Source organism: Gorilla gorilla, chromosome 1, assembly GCF_029281585.2.
Source record: "Gorilla gorilla gorilla isolate KB3781 chromosome 1, NHGRI_mGorGor1-v2.1_pri, whole genome shotgun sequence".
Lineage (NCBI taxonomy): Eukaryota > Metazoa > Chordata > Mammalia > Primates > Hominidae > Gorilla > Gorilla gorilla.
Genome location: NC_073224.2, coordinates 101,208,313 through 101,228,857, shown reverse-complemented (window position 1 = coordinate 101,228,857; position 20,545 = coordinate 101,208,313). Strand labels below are relative to the sequence as shown.

General features: G+C 45.4%; 1 protein-coding gene across 1 annotated transcript in view; it reads left to right on the top strand.

The window, feature by feature from the left end:
• The first annotated feature begins 519 nt into the window (after nt 1–519).
• The window catches only part of DAP3 (death associated protein 3), a 133,813-nt gene continuing 113,787 nt past the window's right edge, over nt 520–20,545 (top strand). The window contains exon 1 of the mRNA XM_055361577.2: nt 520–563. Within this exon, the coding sequence (XP_055217552.2) occupies nt 522–563 (42 nt within the window). The 5' untranslated portion in view covers nt 520–521. The remainder of the gene's footprint in view (nt 564–20,545) is intronic.

Genomic DNA, 20,545 nt, shown 5'->3' with positions numbered 1-20,545 from the left:
GAACATCTTTATTTCTATTTCTCAGTGTACATGTAGAAGTGTTTTTCTTTCTCTCTCTCTCTCTCTTTTTTTTTTTTTTTTTTGTTAGAGACAGGGTTTCACCACGTTGGCCAGGCTGGTCTCGAAATCCTGACCTCAGGTGATCCACCCACCTCGGCCTCCCTAAGTACTGGGATTACAGGCGTGAGCCACCATGCCTGGCCCTGATTTTTTTATTTCTGTAATAAGGTGGCTTCAAATGGTATCTCATTTTCATGGTTTTAATTAGCATTACCCTGATTTGTAATGAGGTTGAAAAATATTTTCATGGGTTTGCTAGCCATTTGTGTTTCTTTTCTGTGAAATGCTTGTTTGTGTCTTTTGCTCATTGTTCTTTATTAGGCTGTAGGCATGCTTTATATATTCTAGATATTACTCCATATTATTAACCCATAATAATCCATTGTCAGTTTCCCATGTTGCAAATATTTTTTCCCATTTGTGCTTTACCTTTCACTTTTTTTTTTAAGAGTACAAGGACAATGCTGAAAGGAATAACAAGGCTTATCTCTAGGATCCATAAGGTGAGTCTGGACTGACGGCTGATCTGAACACTTTGTGCATACTGCCTTTTATTATTTTTTTTTTTAACTCAGTCTTGCTCTGTCACCCTGGCTGGAGTGCAGTGGCGCAATCTCGGCTCGCTGCAACCTCTGCCTTCCAGGTTCAAGCAATTCTCATGCCTCAGCCTCCCAAGTAGCTGGGATTACAGATGAACACTATCATACCTGTCAAATCTTTGTATTTTTAGGAGAGATGGGGTTTTGCCATATTGGGCAGGCTGGTCTCAAACTCCTGGCCTCAAGTTATCCACCTGCCTCAGTCCCCCAAAGTGCTGGGATTACAGGCATGAGCCACTATACCCAGCCTTGAATACTGTCTTTAAGTAGATTTCTTCTTTTTAGATGGATTCATGGTATCTAGAGTCAAATGCTCTGGAGAACTTCGTCTGTAACAGGTTTCAGTAGAATAACTGTGTTTGGCCGGGCGCCGTGGCTCACGCTTGTAATCCCAGCACTTTGAGAGGGTGAGGCGGGAGGATCACCTGAGGTAGGAGTTCGAGACCAGCATGGCCAACATGGGGAAACCCCGTCTCTACTAAAAATACAAAATTAGCCGGGCGTGGTGGCACACGCTGGTAATCCCAACTACTCCAGAGGCTGAAGCAGGAGAATCCGTTGAACCAGGGAGGTGGAGGTTGCGGTGAGCCGAGATTGTGCTGCTGCACTGCAGCCTGGACAACAAAGTGAGACTACGTCTCAAAAAAAAAAAAAAAAAAAAGGCAATAGTACAGATGGTTGTTTTCTTTGGAAACAACAGTCTACTTAAGTGATATCATATATAAAACTTTAAGAACTAAAGATTTCATTTTGCTGTAGGCCAGGTGTGGTGGCTTATACCTGTAATCCCAGCACTTTGGGAGGCCGAGGCAGGCGATCACCTGAGGTTGGGAGTTCAAGACCAGCCTGACCAACATGGAGAAACCCCGTCACTACTAAAAATACAAAATTAGCCAGGCGTGGTGGCACATGCCTGTAATCCCAGCTACTCAGGAGGCTGAGGCAGGAGAATCGCTTGAACCCGGGAGGCAGAGGTTGCAGTGAGCCAAGATCACACCATTGCACTCCAGCCTGGGCAACAAGAGCGAAACTCTGTCTCAAAAAAAAAAAAAGATTCCATTTTGCTAGCTTCTAATTTGCTTCAAAAAATACCTGTAGTTTCAGCTACTTGGGAGGCTGAGGCAGGAGGATCATGTGGGCCCAGGACTGTCTGGGGCAATATAGCAAGACCCCACCCTATGTCAAAAAAAAAAAATAACAAAAATGTCATCACATTACTGTAGAAATAGCACCACCTTGTGGCCCTTGAATAGTTTGTTTTCCACTCTGCTTTGTAAAGAGGCATGGTGCTTTCTCTCCGGTAGATAAAATTGAGTAGCGTTTAAGTAGTACTAGGGTGTGTTATTCAGATTGCTACCCTGAAGTAACAAGCCTTGTATTCTCAGTGGCCTAACACAAAGGATATTGTTTGTGTTGTGTGCATGTGTTTTGCTTTGTTTTTGCTGTTCCTGTCTTTCAAAACGGCTTTGCAAGCAAGATTGAAGTCTGGATGGAGGGACAAAAGTTTACCTTCTTGGGATACATCGCAACATGTAGCTTTTACGGTGGGGAGGGAGAGATAATTTATGCCTCACACTTAATTGGCTCTGATTAGAAAGGACACAATGACACAAGTTATTTCCATTCATAGGTCTTTAGCCAAAGGAATCACATGACCCCTCCCGTTTCTGCAAGGGAGGCTGAGAAGTGTAGAGAATGATTTGGATATTTGGATAGTTCCCAAGCATTGCTGCTTCTGCTGTAATTTACAGTTATACATTCTCAGAAAAAGCTGGAGTAACTCTAGTACTTGACAGTTACTTTTTTTTTTTTTGAGACGGGTCTTCACTCTGTTGCCCAGGCTGGAGTGCGGTGGCACAATCTCGGCTCACTCCAACCTGTGGCTCCCGGGTTCAAGTGATTCTTGTGCCTCAGACACCTGAGTAGCTGGGATTACAGGCACCTGCCACCATGCCCCGGCTCATTTTTGTATTTTTAGTAGAGACAGCGTTTCCCCAAGTTGTCCAGGCTGGTCTCGAACTCCTAACCTCAAGTGATCCACCCGCCTTGGGCTCCCAAAGTGCTGGGAGCGAGCCACTGTGCCCAGCTTACAGTTACTTTATATTAAATGGTTCAGAGGTTTCTGTGTATACCTAAGTTTCCTACAGAGCAGTTTACTTTCTTTTTTTTTTTTTTTGAGACGGAGTCTTGCTCTGTCTCCCAGGCTGGAGTGCAATGGCACTATCTTGGCTCACTGCAACCTCCACCTCCCAGGTTCAAGCAATTCTTCTTCCTCAGGCTCCCCAATAGCTGGGATTATAGGCGTGCAACACCACAGCTGGCTAATTTTTTTGTATTTTCAGTAGAGACAGAGTTTCACCATTTAGGCCAAGCTGGTCTCAAACTCCTGACCTTAAGTGATCTGCCCACCTTGGCATCCCAAAGTGCTGGGATTACAGGCGTGAGCCACCGCACCTGGCCTACTGTTCTTAGTGGATGCTTTACATACTCCTTCACTGCATGTCTTCAATGGCATGTCTTTATTCGAGGGCAAAAGACTAAGTACTTATAGTGTGTTAAGTACTCAGAGAAGGAGATACGAAAATGAATGAAATCTGATTCCTTCTCTTCCAAGCATGTAGCCAAGAAGACAAACGTGTAACGTAACATGATACAATTCTAAAAAATAGATATTTTAAAGTGAGACAAACTTGGATGTGAATTCTGGTTCACCATCTACTAACTCTGTGACCTTAATCAAAATTACTCAACTTTCCTGAACCTTGTCTTCCCCATCATAACACAGGGTTGATAATGTTCTGCCTATCTTCTAGGATTTCTAGGTTTAAAACTAGTGCATGTACAATACTGTATTGCCTAACATCTAATAGATACTCAGTTAACAGTAGACATGAGTACAACTCAAGGCAGTGTAATAAAATTGCCATTCGGGCCAGGCGCAGTGGCTCACGCCCATAATCCCAGCACTTTGGGAGGCCGAGGTGGTCAGATCACGAGGTCAGGAGATCGAGACCATCCTGGCTAACACAGTGAAACCCTGTCTCTACTAAAAATACAAAAAAACTAGCCGGGTGTGGTGGCAGGCGCCTGTAGTCCCAGCTACTCACTCGGGAGGCTGAGGCAGGAGAATGGCAAGAACCCGGGAGGCGGAGCTTGCAGTGAGCCGAGATCATGCCACTGCACTCCAGCCTGGGCAACAGAGCGAGACTCCATCTAAAAAAAAAAAATTGCCATGCAATGTAAAGAGTGCTATTAGCAGTAAGGAAAGAGAATTACTTTTGACTGGAGGTGTCTGGCAAATTTTCACTGAGGATGTGACATTTGAGTTGAGACTTGATGAATGGGAAAGATTTAAATGGGGACAGAGGGCCAGGTGCGGTGGCTCACACCTGTAATCTCAGTACTTTGGGAGACCAAGGCGGGTGGATCACATGAAGCTAAGAGTTCGAGACCAGCCTGGCCAACATGATGAAACCCCGTCTCTACTAAAAATACAAAAATTAGCCAGGCGTTGTGGCAGGCGCCTGTAATCCCAGCTACTTGGAGGTTGAGGCACGAAAATCACTAGAACCTGGGAGGGGGAGGTTGCAGTGAGCAGAGATCATGCCACTGTACTCCAGCCTGGGTGACAGAGTGAGACTCTCAAAAAGAAAATTAAATAAATAAATAAGTAAATAAATGGAGAGAGAGGGAAGTTGAAGTAGAATGAGCAGAAGTATCGAAGCAGTAAAATGACATGTTTTAGCATGGTCCTATGGCTATAAATGAAACTAGAAACTTGGATTGAAGTCATCACAGTGGCCTTGTCATGCTGAGGAATTTGAGACTTATTTTGACATCATTCTGGAACCACCTAAGCCTTGTTTCTCTCTCTCTTTTTTTTTTAATGGGGTCTCACTGCATTGCCCATCCTGATCTCAAACTCCTGACCTCAAGCACTCTTTCCACTTTTGCTCCCAAGTAGCTGGGACTACAGGAGTGGACCACCACACCTGGCTCCCAAGTTTTTTGATTAGCTGAATGTTAAACCTATTATTTGGTAAGCTGAAAGACTATGAAAGATGAAACATCAAAGATTTAGAGACAAAGATGCCAATTAAAGGCTAGGCGTGGGTGGCTCATGCCTGTAATCCAAGCACTTTGGGAGGTCAGGGTGGGCAGATGACTTGACATCAGGAGTTCGTGACCAGCCTGGCCAACATGGCGAAACCCCGTCCCTACTAAAAATATAAAAAATTAGCCAGGTGTGGTGGTGCATGCCTGTAATACCAGCTACTTGGGAGGCTGAGGCATGAGAATTGCTTGAACCCAGGAGGCAGAGGGTGCAGTGAGCCAAGATCATGCCACTACATTACAGCCTGGACGACAGAGCGAGATTCTGTCTAAAAAAAAAAAAAAAAAATGCTTTCCTGCTTCAGGTTTGTTGTTGTTTTTTTTTTTTTTTTTTGAGATGGAGTCTCGCTCTGTCACCCGGGCTGGAGTGCAGTGGCGCAATCTCGGCTCACTGCAAGCTCTGCCTGCCGGGTTCACTCCATTCTCCCACCTCAGCCTCCCGAGCAACTGGGACTACAGGTGCCCACCACCACGCCTGGTTAATTTTTTTGTATTTTTAGTAGAGACGGAGTTTCACTGCGCTAGCCAGGATTGTCTCGATCTCCTGACCTCGTGATCTGCGTGCCTCGGCCTCCCAAAGTGCTGGGATTACAGGTGTGAGCCACTGCGCCCGGCCTCTGCTTCAGGTTTTTTAATGGCTGTTATGTATGCTCCTGAACAATCCCTGACAGAATTGTTTGTTTCCTATGGGACAGATCCCTGATAAGACAATACACAGACTGGAACAGATACAGAATATGAATAATGTCATTGGACTTAGTGAATTATAAATAATAACAAGGATCCTTTATACATAGAAGGAAAATATATGTTAGTGACATCCCTGTTGCAGACATGGCTCACCTTCTCAGTGTTATAGCAAGCATAAAAAGTTTGATAATGCCGGCCGGGCACGGTGGCTCATGCCTGTAATCCTAGCACTTTGGGAGGCAGAGTTGGGCGGGTCACCTGAGGTCGGGAGTTCAAGACCAGCCTGGCCAACATGATGAAACCCTGTCTCTGCCAAAAATACAAAAAATTAGCCGGGTGCAGTGGCGCACGCTGTAATCTCAGCTACACTGGAGACTGAGGCAGGAGAATAGCTTGAACCTGGGAGGCAGAGGTTGCGGTGAGCTACCATCATGCCACTACACTCCAGCCTGGGCTACAGAGCGAGAGACTTGGTCTCAAAAAAAAAAAAAAAAAATTAAGTCGATAACCCCAAAACATTGAAATGGTTTCTCTTATAGTTGGACCCTGAATGTTTTTTACACATGGGGACCCAGGCTTGCCAAAGCATTTCTGCTCACCTAGATAACCAGGTTCCAGTTTAGAGTCCCAGAGCTATTTCCCGCACCAATGAGAATAAACTGGTGAGTTACTAATATGTATACGGGGTTTCTCGGGGATTATAATTTGTGTTCTTGCCCTCGTTTTGCATAGGAAAACTGAAACTGAAGCTTAGTAGATTTGCATTTACTCAGATAGTGCACCTGAGATAGCACTCTGGAACCCAGATTCTCCCTGTCCCTGTCTGATACTGTGGTAACATATGCTGGCCAGCTCCGTCCATACCTGCTCTCATGTAATCCTGACTAGTGAATTCACCTAGTGCCATGGATTTTGCTGAGCATAGAGTTGTCGAATACTCAATAGTTATTAAGTTCAATTTCTTTTTCTTTTTTTTTTTTTTTGAGATGGAGTCTCACTCTGTTGTTAGGCCGGAGTGCAGTGCTGTGATCTCGGCTCACTGCAACCTCCACCTCCTGGGTTCAAGCAATTCTCGTGCTTCAGCCTCCCAAGTAGCTGCGATTACAGGCATACACCACCACACCCAGCTAATTTTTATATTTTATATTTTTAATAGAGACACAGTTTCACCATGTTGGCCAGGATGGTCTCGATCTCCCGATCTTGGCCTCCCAAAGTACTGGGATTACAGGCATGGACCACCACACTTGGCCCAGAACCCAATTTTTCTAATAACCAATCTGGTGCTATTTTGCAGTTTTGTAAGTGGATTTCCTAGGGTCTGGAGAGGGAACTAACTTGATTTGTTATGAGAAGAGCAGCATGTAAAGTGAATTTTGTCTGCAGAAGCCAGGATTCCAGCAGTATCTAGTGTTGCATTTTCTAGTCCAGTTCCCCATTAGACTGGATATTGATTTCTTTTTGTTGCTGCCTCTCATAAATGAAATTAATTTGTGGTGTGTGCTGTAATGTTAGGAACCAATAGCTTTCTTTCCCTGCCCCTACCCTCTGAGTCTTCCCATCTTAATATAGTCTGTGTGGAAAGAAAAAGTAAACACCCATTACCCAAAACATGATCTCAGCAGGGTGTGTTTTAAATATATCTCTAGCTTTCACCTATTTTCACAAACACAAAATGAAGTAGAATAAACGAATCAAGCCACTGAAGTGTCTTTCCGCTTTCTCTGTAATTGCAGTCCTTTTATCTGCCAATTCCTCTGGGGTTTCTATGGAAACAGCAGCATGCAGATGATCTTGTCACATGACTGGAGCATCTCTATACACAGCACAGAATAATCCAGATGGCAAGAATTGTCGCTGCTACCCCTACATCTACGGTTTACTTTGATGAGCAATTGGCATCATCATTTAGGCCACCTTTATATACATACTGGGTTTGGGGACAGCAACCAGCATTCTTGGCTAAGATAAAAAATGAGGCTGGGCACAGTAGCTTATGCCTGTAATCCCAGCACTTTGGGATGCCGAGGTGGGAGGATCACTTGAGCCCAAGAGTTCAAGACTAGCCTGGGCAACATAGAGAGTCCCCAACTCCACACAAAAAAATTTTTAATTAGCAGTGCACAGTGGTATGTGCCTGTAGTCCAAGCTACTCAAGAGGTTTAGCTGTAAGGATCACTTGAGCCCAGGAAGTCAAGGCTACAGTCAGCTGAGATTGGGCCACTGCATTCCAGCCTGGACAGCAGGCTGTCTCAAAACAATGGGAGATATCTTTTCCAGCTTTAAGAGATGAATGGTCCAGACGTGGTGGCTCACACCTGTAATCCCAACACTTTGAGAGGCCAAAGTGGGAGGATCCCTTGAGCTCAGGAGTTCAAGACCAACCTGGGCAACATAGCAAAACCTCATCTCTATCCAAAAAAAGTCAAAAAATTAGCCAGGTGTGGTGGTGCACACCTGTGGTCCCAGCTACTTGTGAGGCTGAGGTGGGAGGATCTTATGAGCCTGGGAAGCCAAGGCCTCAGTGAGCGGTGATTGCACTACCGCACTCCAGCCTGGGCAACTGAGCAAGACCCTGCCTCAAAAATACAAAAGACAAAGACATGAGTGAATACCAGACCTTATCCACTTTTCAAAGTCTTGGTCACAGATGAGAAGACAAGGCTGTGCGTGGTGGCTGACGCCTGTAATTGCAGGATTTTGGGAGGCCAATGCAGGCGGATCATCTGAGGTCAGGAGTTGAAGACCAGACTGGTCAACATGGTAAAACCCCGTCTCTATTAAAAACACAAAAAATTAGTAGGGCATAGTGGCGGGCGCCTGTAGTCCCAGCTACTCGGGAGGCTGAGGCAGGAGAATCACTTGAACCTGGGAGGCCGAGTTGCAGTGAGCTGAGATCGCGCCATTACACTCCAGCCTGGGCAACAAGAGGGAAACTAAATCCTAACAAAACAATTGGATTGATGTAGGATTTGACAGGTAATTCCAAACTTGTTTTTTTTTTTAGAAGAAGTCTCGCTCTGTTGCCCAGGCTGGAGTGCAGTGGCGTGATTTCGGCTCACTGCAACCTCCACCTCCCGGGTTCAAGCGATTCTCCTGTCTCAGCCGCCCGAGTAGCTGGGATTACAGGTATGCGCCACCATGCCTGGCTAATTTTTGTATTTTTAGTAGGGAGGGGGTTTCACCATGTTGGTCAGGCTGGTCTCGAACTCCTGACCCCAGGTGATCCACCAGCCTTGGTCTCCCAAAGTGCTGGAATTACAGGCGTGAGCCACAGCACCCAGCCACTACTTTCTGTTTTTTTTTTTTTTTTGAGATGGAGTTTCAGCCTGCTGCCCAGGCTGGAGTGCCATGGCGCGATCTCGGCTCACTGCAGCCTCTGCCTCCTGGGTTCGAGCGATTCTCCTGCCTCAGTCTCCCCAGTATCTGGGATTACAGGCACGCGCCACCACACCCAGCTAATTTTTTGTATTTTTAGTAGAAACAGGGTTTCACCATGTTGCCCAGGCTGGTCTCAAACTCCTGACCTCAGATGATCTGCCCATCTCAGCCTCCCAAAGCACTGGGATTACAGGCGTGTGCCACTACACCCGGCCAGAATTTCTTTTTTTTTTTTTAGATGGAACTTCACCCTTGTTGCACAGGCTGGAGTGCAATGACGCTTCTCAGCTCACCACAACCTCTGCCTCCCTGGTTCAAGCAATTCTCCTGCCTCAGCATCCAAAGTAGCTGGGATTACAGGCATGTGCCACCACGGCCAGCTAATTTGTATTTTTAGTAGAGACAGGGTTTCTCCATGTTGGTCAGGCTGTTCTCGAACTTCTGACTTCAGGTGATCCACCTGCCTTGGCCTCACAAAGTGGTAGGATTACAGGTGTGAGCCACCGCACCCGGCCAGGATTTCTTTAAAAAATATCAACACTGGCCAGGTGCAGTAGCTCACACTTGTAATCCCAGCACTTTGGGAGGCCAAGGCAGGCAAACCACTTTTGGCCAAGAGTTCAAGATGAGCCTGGTCAACATAGTGAAACTCTGTCTCTACTAAAAATACAAAAATTAGCCAGGCGTGGTGGTACACACCTGTAATCACAGCTACTTGGGAGGCTGAGGCAGGAGCATCCCTTGAACCCAGAAGGTAGAGGTTGCAGTGAGCCAAGATCACATCACTGCTTTCCAGCCTGGAGAACAGAGCGAGACCCAGTCTCAAACAGCAAGAACAACAAAAAAAACATAAGTACTGTTGACAGTACAAGTGACCTTTCTAGTCACCTTGTAGTCACGTTTTCTTTAACAACATGTACTTTAGATGGAGAGAAGGGAACCGGAAAAACACTCGGTCTTTGCCATGTTATTCATTTCTGTGCAAAACAGGACTGGCTGATACTATGTATTCCAGATGGTAAGAACTTCCTGTCTTGTCTTCTCTCTGTTAGGTTCAGTTATCTTGTTACCGTGGTAGCCTTGTAGCTTTAATTTTCTAACAGGGGTCTGATAGCTAAAGGAAAAGCCTTTGCCAGTCATGATGGCTCATGCCTGTAATCCCAGCACTTTGGGAAGCCGAGGCAGGCGGATTGCCTGAGCTTAAGCCCAGGAGGAGGCTGCAGTGAGCCATGATCGCACCACTGCACTCTAGCCTGGGCGACAAAACAAGACGCTGTCTCAGAAAAGAAAAAAAAAAAAGAAAAGCCTTTACTCCAGATGTAGAGCAGTCTGAGCTCATCCATCATGATTTCTTTGTGATATTACTGCCAAGCAGGTTACAAGGTGAAGTCAATGTGACGAAAGGAAATTGGGCTAAAAGCTTCCTGAAGCCTTTTGATGCTAAGCAGTCCTTCTTTTGATATTTAATACCCATGAGCATAAACTCCTGCCTTAGAGGTCACCATGGGGTTTTTTTTGTTTTTTATTTTTTGCCATTGGTTAACAATTCTGAGTACCCACAGAGCCTTTTACTATTTATCAGCATTCTAGAGTCATCAGTATAGGTTGTCAAAACTTAAGGGATATTACACTTTGCATATGAAGGGGTGGGTTGCCCCTCCACACCTGTGGGTGTTTCTCGTAAGGTGGAAGGAGAGACTTGGAAAAGAAAAAGACACAGAGACAAAGTATAGAGAAAGAAATAAGGGGACCCGGGGAACCAGCGTTCAGCATATGGAGGATCCCACCAGCCTCTGAGTTCCCTTAGTATTTATTGATCATTCGTGGGTGTTTCTCCGAGAGGGGGATGTGTCAGGGTCACAAGACAATAGTGGGGAGAGGGTCAACAGACAAACACGTGAACAAAGGTCTTTGCATCATAGACAAGGTAAAGGATTAAGTGCTGTGCTTTTAGATATGCATACACATAAACATCTCAATGCTTTACACAGCAGTATTGCTGCCCGCATGTCCCACCTCCAGCCCTAAGGCGGTTTTTCCCTATCTCAGTAGATGGAACGTACAATCGGGTTTTATACCGAGACATTCCATTGCCCAGGGAAAGGCAGGAGACAGATGCCTTCCTCTTGTCTCAACTGCAAGAGGCATGCCTTCCTCTTATACTAATCCTTCTCAGCACAGACCCTTTACGGGTGTCGGGCTGGGGGACGGTCAGGTCTTTCCCTTCCCACGAGGCCATATTTCAGACCATCACATGGGGAGAAACCTTGGACAATACCTGGCTTTCCTAGGCAGAGGTCCCTGCGGCCTTCCGCAGTTTTTGTGTCCCTAGGTACTTGAGATTAGGGAGTGGTGATGACTCTTAATGAGCATGCTGCCTTTGAACATCTGTTTAACAAAGCACATCTTGCACAGCCCTTAATCCATTTAACCCTGAGTTGACACAGCACATGTTTCAGAGAACACGGGGTTGGGGGTAAGGTCATAGATTAACAGAATCTCAAGGCAGAAGAATTTTTCTTAGTACAGAACAAAATGGAGTCTCCTATGTCTACTTCTTTCTATACAGACACAGTAACAATCTGATCTCTCTTGTTTTTCCCCACAGCATATATCCCTTTTTTGTTAAATATTGTGTGCATCCACATTTTTTCTTTCTTTTTTTTTTTTTTTTTTTGAGATGGAGTCTCGCTTTGTCGCCCAGACTGGAGTGCAGTGGAGCGATCTCGGCTCACTGCAACCTGCATCCCCTGGGTTCAAGCGATTCTCCTGCCTCAGCCTCCCCAGTAGCTGGGATTACAGGCATGCGCCACCACATCTGGCTAATTTCTGTATTTTTAGTATAGATAGGGTTTTGCCATGTTGGCCAGGCTGGTCTCGAACTCCTGACCTCAGGTGATCCGCCCGCCTTGGACTCCCAAAGTGCTGGGATTACAGGCATGAGCCACGGCGCCTGGCCTACATTTTCTTTTTTTAAACAAGGCTATTCATATAACATCCACATTTTCTGACTTACCTTTCAAACCTGCTAGTACACAGAGGTGATTTTTAATCCACTTGGTATGCTTTATATATTGATTCTTTTTTCTTTCTTTTTTTTTTTTTTGAGAGAGAGTCTCACTCTGTCACCCAGGCTAGAGTGCCGTGGCACGATCTCAGATCACTGCAAGCTCTGCCTCCCAGGTTCATGCCATTCTCCTCCCTCAGCCTCCCAAGTAGCTGGGACTAAAGTCACCTGCCACCACGCCCGGCTAATTTTTAGTATTTTTAGCAGAGACGGGGTTTCACTGTGTTAGCCAGTATGGTCTCGATCTCCTGATCTCGTGATGCGACCGCCTTGGCCTCCCAAAGTGCTGGGATTACAGGTGTGAGCCACTGCGCTAGGCCTTTTTTTTTTTTTTTTTTTTTTAAATAGAGATGGAGTTTCACCATGTTGGTCTGGCTGGTCTCAAACTCCTGACCTCAGGTGATCGCCCACCTCGGCCTCCCAAAGTGCTGGGATTATAGGCTTGAGCCACCGCACCCAGCCTTGCTTGTATATTTATTCCTTTTTTTTTCTTTTGAAATGGAGTCTCACTCTGTTGCCCAGGCTGCAGTGCAGTGGTGCAATCTCGGCTTATTGCAACCTCCGCCTCCCAGGTTCAAGTGATTCTCCTGCCTTAGCCTCCTGAGTAGCTGGGATTACAGGCACCTGCCACCATGCCCAGCTAATTTTTTTTGTATTTTTAGTAGAGACGGGGTTTCACCATGTTGGCCAGGCTGATTTTGAACTCCTGACCTCAAGTGATCCGCCCGACTTGAGCTCCCAAAGTGCTAGGATTACAGGTGTAAGCCACTGTACCTGGCCTGATTTATATATTGATTCTAAAGATAATGTTTAGTCTAAGATGGACCTGACAAGGCCAGGCACAGTGGTTCACCAGCAATTTGAGAGGCTGAGGCAGGAGGATCGCCTGAGCCTAGAAGTTCAAGGTTACAGTTAGCTGTGATCTCACCACTGCCTTCTAGCCTGGGCAACAGAGCAAGACACTGTCTCAAAAAATAAAAAAAAGAAAAGAAATATATATTGGAAACTAAAGTCATTTCCCATAACTTAAAGAGGCTGGAATATTTCCAGTTCAATACAGTTTCTGCCTGGTTTGTTTTCTTCTGCTGTTTATTTATTTATTTTATTATTATTATTTTTTGAGGCGGAGTCTCACTCTGTCACCCAGGCTGGAGTGCAGTGGCGCAATCTCGGTTCACTGCAAGCTCTGCCTCCCGGGTTCACACCATTCTCCAGCCTCAGCCTCCCAAGTAGCTGGGACTACAGGCGCCTGCCACTATGCCCAGCTAATTTTTTGTATATTTAGTAGAGACGGGGTTTCACCGTGTTAGCCACGATGGTCTCGATCTCCTGACCTCGTGATCCGCCCACCTCAGCCTCCCAAAGTGCTGGGATTACAGGTATGAGCCGCCGCGCCCGGCCTCTTCTGCCTTTTTTTAAGCTCATCTTTGGGTGAAAAATTGCCGGGATGTTCTGCAGTCCAACTACAACAAACAGCGCTTTGATCAACCTTTAGAGGCTTCAACCTAGCTGAAGAATTTCAAAACTACAAATGAGCACTTCCTGGCTGGGCTCTATGGCTCACGCCTGTAATCACAGCACTTTGGGAGACCGAGGTGGGTGAATCACTTGAGGTCGGAAGTTCGAAACCAGCGACCAACATGGAGAAACCCTGTCTCTACTAAAAATACAAAATTAGCCAAGTGTGGTGGCACATGCCTGTAATCCCAGCTACTTGGGAGGCTGAGGCAGGAGAATCGCTTGAACCCAGGAGGCAGAGGTTGCGGTGAGTGGAGATCTTGCCGTTGCACTCCAGCCTGGGCGACAAGAGTGAAACTCCATCTCAAAACAACAACAACAGCAGCAACAACAACAACAAATGAGTGCTTCCTGAGCCGGGTGACAAGACTCCCAGAATTTGAGTGCTAGGTAGTCTTTATATGGATTCTGTCCTCCTTGTGCCCTGGGTGCCAACAGACTATGGAGAACTGATACTGGAGTTGGAATAACTGTATCATTTTTAATTTCTTTCATACGTTTTGCTCACAGTGGACTCATAACTTGAAACTCATTTATCCATGTGAAATAAATAGGCAACAGTAAGTTGTTCCCATTTTGTGGGTAGCAAAGTGAAATCCAGTTGATTCATTGACTTTTCAAGGTACAGCCTCCAATCCCTCACAAGCACATTTCCAACTACATGATTTTCTCCAGACAATATCTTTTTAGGGAACCAGAAATGTATTGGAAAAATTCTTCTTTACCCTGATGATTCTTGGATACCCTGTCTAGACCAGGGGCCTTCAACTCTGGATATAAAGCAGAGTCACCTAAGAGCTTGGTAAAAATGCAGATGCCAGAGTCTCATTCTGGACATTTTCATCAGAATCCCTTATGCATGTTTCTTCAAGGCTCCAAGCAGAAATGGATTAGAAAGCATTCACTTTGGTCAGGCACACGGGCTCACGCCTGTAATCCCAGCACTTTGGGAGGCTGAGTTGGGCAGATCACTTGAGGTCAGGACTTTGAGACCAGCCTGGCCAACATGGTGAAACCCCATCTCTACTAAAAATACAAAAATTAGCTGGGCGTGGTGGCGTGCACCTGTAATCCCAGCTACTCGAGTGGCCCCATGCATGTAATCCCAGCTACTCAGGGGGCTGAGGCAGGAGAATCACTTGAACCTGAGAGGCGGAGGTTGCAGTGAGCTGAGATCACACCACTTCACTCCATCCTGGGCATCAATGAGACTCTGTCTCAAAAAACAAAAGAAAATAAAAGAAAACAAAAATTACAAGAAGAAATAGAATATCATGGTTACAGAATTAATATACTTCAGTAATTGGTAAAAGAGACAAAAGAATTGGTAAGAACATAAAGATAGAATAGCACGATTAACACACTTCTCCTAATGGAATTATTTTTAAAGATGAAGTCCCAGACCGGGCACAGTGGCTCACATCTGTAATCCCAGCACTTTGGGAGGGCAAGGCAGGTGGATCACCAGAGGTCAGGAGTTCAAGACCAGCCTGGACAACATGGTGAAACCACATCTCTACTAAAAATACAAAAACTAGCTGGGCACGGTGGCAGGCACCTGTAATCCCAGCTACTAGGGAGGCTGAGGCAGGAGAATCGCTTGAACCTGGGAGGCAGAGGTTGCAGTGAGCTGAGATCATGCCACTGTACTCCAGTCTGGGTGACAGAGCGAGACTCTGTCTCCAAAAGAAAAAAAAAATTAAATCTCAAAACAACAACTTTTTTTTTTGGTAGAAGTTCTTTTACATTCACATAATATATTTTATTTTTGACAGTCTAAATACAGTCATCCTTTTTAACCCAGGAAGACAGAGAGAAAAGAGAGCAACTTTAGTTGCCTAAAGCTGAACTTGGATATCACCAAGCCTCTAGAAAGATGGAAGATTATGAAATAATGCTTTAATAAACATATTATTAATTTAATAAGCACTTGTTCTACAAAGTAGAAAATACATCAGGTCATTATATTTGACCCCTGAGCAACAACGTTTTTGGACTGCATGGGTCCACTTATTCACAGATCTTTTTCAATAGAAGTTATACGGAGTGGACCTGCCTTTCTGGCCTCACCTTCCACCTATCAAATCCCAAAACTTCTGAATGTACTTTCTTTTGAAGCACATAAAGAACCTGTTCAAAACTGACTGACAATGGACCATAAACCAGCTCAATATATCTCAAAGAATTTAAATCATACAGCCGTGTACTCTGATTCTAACGCAATTTAAACTAGAAACCAGTAACAAAAAGAGAAGTAGAAACTCCTCACGTGTCTGGAAATTAAAACATACTTTTCTGATGTGCCCATTGGTCAGGAAAAAAGATCAGAATGGAAATGAGAAAGTAATTCAAATTAAATGATTGTGAAATTACTAAACACAAAACTTAAACAAAAATTTTGTACGTTGAAAATACTGGCTGGCAGGGCACGGTGACTCAGGCCTGTAATCCCAGCACTTTGGGAGGCCGAGGCAGGAGGATTGCTTGAGCCCAGGACTTCAAAGCCAGCCTGGGCACCATGGTGAAACCTCATCTCTACAAAAAATGCAAAATTAGCTGGGTGTGATGGTGCACGCCTGTAGTCCCAGCTACTTGGGGGGCTGAGGTGGGAGGATGGCTTGAGCCCAAGAGGTCGAAGTTGCAGTGAGCCATGTTTGTGCCACTGCACTCTGGCTTGAGTGACAAAGTGAGATCCTATCTCAAAAAATGATAAAATTAAATATTTAAAAATATTAAAATTGATAAAAACTGATTTACTATTGACACAAAACAGATAATTTTTTGCCTTTAAAACAGACAATATTGGGCTGGGTGCGGTGGCTCACGCCTGTAATCCCAGCACTTTGGGAGGCTGAGGCAGGCGGATCACCTGAGGTCAGGAGTTCAAAACCAGCAGGGCCAACATGGCGAAACCCCATCTCTACTGAATATACAAAAATTAGCCAGGCATGGTGGTGGGCACCTGTAATCCCAGCTACTCGGGAGGCTGAGGCAGGAGAGTCACTTGAACCTGGGATGTGGAGGTTGCAGTGAGCTGAGATTGTGCCACTGCACTCCAGCCTAAGCAACAGAGCAAGACTCCATCTCAAAACAAAACAAAACAAAACAAAACAAAAACAATATTGAAAATAAAAAAGCACATCACCACAGATCCTGCAGACATGAAACAGGTTAAATGAGTTCACAATAAACAACTTGGTAGTAATAGCTCTGAATTTGTAGATGAAATGGACAAATTTCCAAAAAAATATGGCTTACCAATATTGACACAAAAAAATAAACTTTAAATACTACTATACTAATACAGAACTTGAATAATTCATAGGTGAAAACTTTTCTGCAAACACTGCAGGCAGGGCATTGTTCACTCCTGTCATCCCAGCACTTTCAGAGTGGGAGGATGGCTTGAGTCCTGGAGTTCGTGACCAGCTTGAGCAACATAGACCTCCTCTCTACAAAAAAGGTTTAAAATCATGTAGTCACAGCTACTGCGGAGGCTGAAGTGTGAGGATCGATTGAATTCAGGGGTTCAAACTGCAGTGAGCTCTGATCCAGCCATTGCACTCCCTCCAGCCTGGCTGACAATCAGATAATGTCTTAAAAACCAAAACAAAGAAATAACCAACTCTAGGTCTATATAACTTGGCCTGTAAACTCTAGCAAACATTTAAAGAAATGATGCCAATCTCATATAAATTCTTGTGGAAAATAGAAAAGGGAAAATACTTCCCAACTTGTTTTTGAGGCCACTGTTATGCTAATATCAAATACTGACAAGAACATTAAAGAAAAGGAAAATTAGCCAATCTCATTCACACATATGGATGCAAAACAAAATATCAGTAAGTAGATCCAACTTTTTTTTTCTTTTTTTTGACAGAGTCTTGCTCTATCACCCAGGTTGCACTGCAGTAGCATAATCTCAGTTCAGTGCAACCTCCACCTCCTGGGTTTAAGCAATTCTCCTGCCTCAGCCTCCCAAGTAGCTGGGACTACAGGCACTGGCCACCATGCCCAGCCTTTTTTTTTTTTTTTTTTTTTTTTTGTATTTTTAGTAAAGACGGGGTCTCGCCATGTTGGCCAGGCTGGTCTCGAACTCCTGGCCTTAAGTGATCCGCCTGCCTCAGCCTCCCAAAATGCTGGGGATTACAGGTGTGAACCACTGTGCCTGGCCAAGATACAACTTTTTTTTTTCTATTTTTTCTTCTTCTTTTTTTTCTTTTCAGACGGAGTCTCACTCTGTCTCCCAGGCTGGAGCGCAATGACATGATCTTGGCTCACTGCAACCTCCGCCTCCCAGGTTCAAGAGATTCTTCTGCCCCAGCCTCCCGAGGAGCTGGGACCACAGGCGCGTGCCACCACTGCCAGCTAATTTTTGTATTTTTAATAGAGACGGGGTTTCACCATGTTGGCCAGGTTGTTCTCAAATCCTGACCTCAGGTGATCGCCTGCCTCAGCCTCCCAAAGTGCTGGGATTACAGGCGTGAGCCATCGTACCCGGCCTTTTTTTTTGTAGCAACAAGATCTCACTATGTTACCCAGGCTTGTTTTGACCTCCTGGGCTCAAGTGATCCACCTGCCTCAGCCTTCCAAAGTGCTGGGATTACAGGCATGAGCCACTGCAGCCGGCCCAGATCCAATATTTTATATTTATTTATTTTTTGAGACAGAGTCTCCATCTGTCGCACAGGCTGGAGTGCAGTGGCCCTATCTTGGCTCACTGCAACCTTTGCCTGTCGGGTTCAAGCAATTATCCTGCCTCAGACTCCTGAGTAGTTGGGATTACAGGCACGCGCCACCTCGTCCTGCTAATTTTGTGTTTTTAGTAGAAATGGGTTTTCACCATGTTTGCCAGGCTGGTCTCGAACTTCTGACCTCGTGATCCGCCCACCTTGGCCTCCCAAAGTGCTGGGATTACAGGTGTGAGCCACCACACCCAGCCAGATCCAATATTTTAAAAGGATAATCAACATAAATGAATTTAGGTTTTTTGTTTGTTTGTTTGAGTTGGAGTCTTTCTCTGTCACCAGGCTGGAGTGCTGTGGCACGATCTTGGCTCACTGCAACTTCCGACTCCCTGGTTCAAGAGATTCTCCTGCCTCAGCCTCTCAAGTAGCTGGGATTACAGGCACGTGCCACCATGCCCAGATAATTTTTGTATTTTTAGTAGAGACAGGGTTTTCACTATGTTGGCCAGGATGGTCTCGAACTCCTGACCTTGTGATCCGCCTGCCTCGGCCTCCCAAAGTGCTAGTATTACAGGTGTGAGCCACCGCGCCTAGCAGAGTTTAGGTTTATTTTAGGAATGCAAGATAGTATTACATGAAAATCTAACGATGTAATTTATTCATTAGCACAACAAAGGAAGGATAAAATAATGTAATTATCTTGGTTTGGAGAAAGCTGTAAAAAACATTCAAATCTATTCATGATCAAAACTCTTAGCAAATCAGGACAGAGAACTTCCTTAAACTGTCAGAGTATCTATAGAAACTTTTCAGCCCACATCATACTTAGAAAAGTGAAATAGTAGCCGGGCACATTGGCTCACACCTGTAATCCCAATATTTTGGGAGGTCGAAGTGGGCAGATCGCTTGAGCTCAGGAGACCAGCCTGGGCAAGATAGTGAAACCCCTTCTGTACAAAAAATACAAAAATTAGCCGGGTGCAGTGGCCTATGCCTGTAATTGCAGCTACTTGGGAGGCTGAGGTGGGAGGATCGCTTCAGCCCAAGAGGTTGAAACTGCAGTGAGCCGGGAGATTGCACCACTGCACTCCAGCCAGGGCAAAGAGAGTGAGACAGTCTCAAATAAATAAAACTAAATATAATACATGTGAAAATACAAAGAGCTCAGAAGAGATAAGAGCATCTAACCTTTTTTTCTTGAAAAAATTTCAAACCTACAAGAATGCTGAGAGAGTACTGCAAAAGAACACCTATAATCTTCACCTAGATTCAATTAACATTTTGTCACTTTTTAAAATTTTGAGACAGGGTCTCCCTCTGTCTCTGGCTGGAGTGCAGTGCTCCAATCATGGTTCACTGCAGCCTCTAATTCCTGGGCTGAAGCAATAATCTCACCCTAGCCTCTGGTTAGGACTACAGATGTGGGCTGCCTAGCTAATTTTTTGAAAAATTCTTTTATAGAGAGGCTGGGGGGAGGGGGAGTCTCACTACATTGTCCAGTCTACCCTCAAATTCTCGAATTTCTGGACTCAAGCGATCGTCCTGCCTCAGCCTCACCAAAACGTGGGAATACAGGCGTGAGCCTCTGCGCCCAACCAATATTTGCCTTATCTCTTTTTTTTTTTTTTTTTTTTTTTTGAGATGGAGTCTGGCTCTGTTGCCCAAGCTGGAGTGCAGTGGCGCGATCTCGGCTCACTGCAAGCTCCGCCTCCCGGGTTCACGCCATTCTCCTGCCTCTGCCTCCCAAGTAGCTGGGACTACAGGCCGCGCCCGTCACCACGCCCGGCTAATTGTTTGTATTTTTAGTAGAGACGGGGTTTCACCGTGTTAGCTAGGATGGTCTCGATCTCCTGACCTCGTGATCCACCCGCCTCGGCCTCCCAAAGTGCTGGGATTACAGGCGTGAACCGCAGCACCCGGCCTTTTTTTTTTTTAATTATTTTTTTATTTTTTAGAGAGGAGTTTTGCTCTTGTTGCCCAGGCTGGAGTGCAGTGGCGTGATCTCGGCTCACTGCAACTTCCACCTCCCAGGTTCAAATGATTCCCTGACTCAGCCGCCTGAGTAGCTGGGAGTACAAGGGCCCGCCACCATGCCCGGCTACATGTTTTGTATTTTTAGTAGAGACCGGGGTTTCATCATGTTAGCCAGGCTGGTCTCAACCTCCTGACCTCAGTTGATCCTCCTGCCTCGGCCTCCCAAAGTGTTGGGATTACAGGCGTAAGCCACCGCACCCGGCCCCTGCCTTGTTTCTAAATACACACAAGAATGTTAATCATAGCACCTAATAGCCCAAAAATTGGAAACAATCCCAAAAGCTATTATCAGCAGAATATATTCTTTCTTTTTTTTTTTTTGAGACAGAGTCTCGCTCTATCGCCCAGGATGGAGTGCAGTGGCGTGATCTCGGCTCACTGCAAGCTCCGCCTCC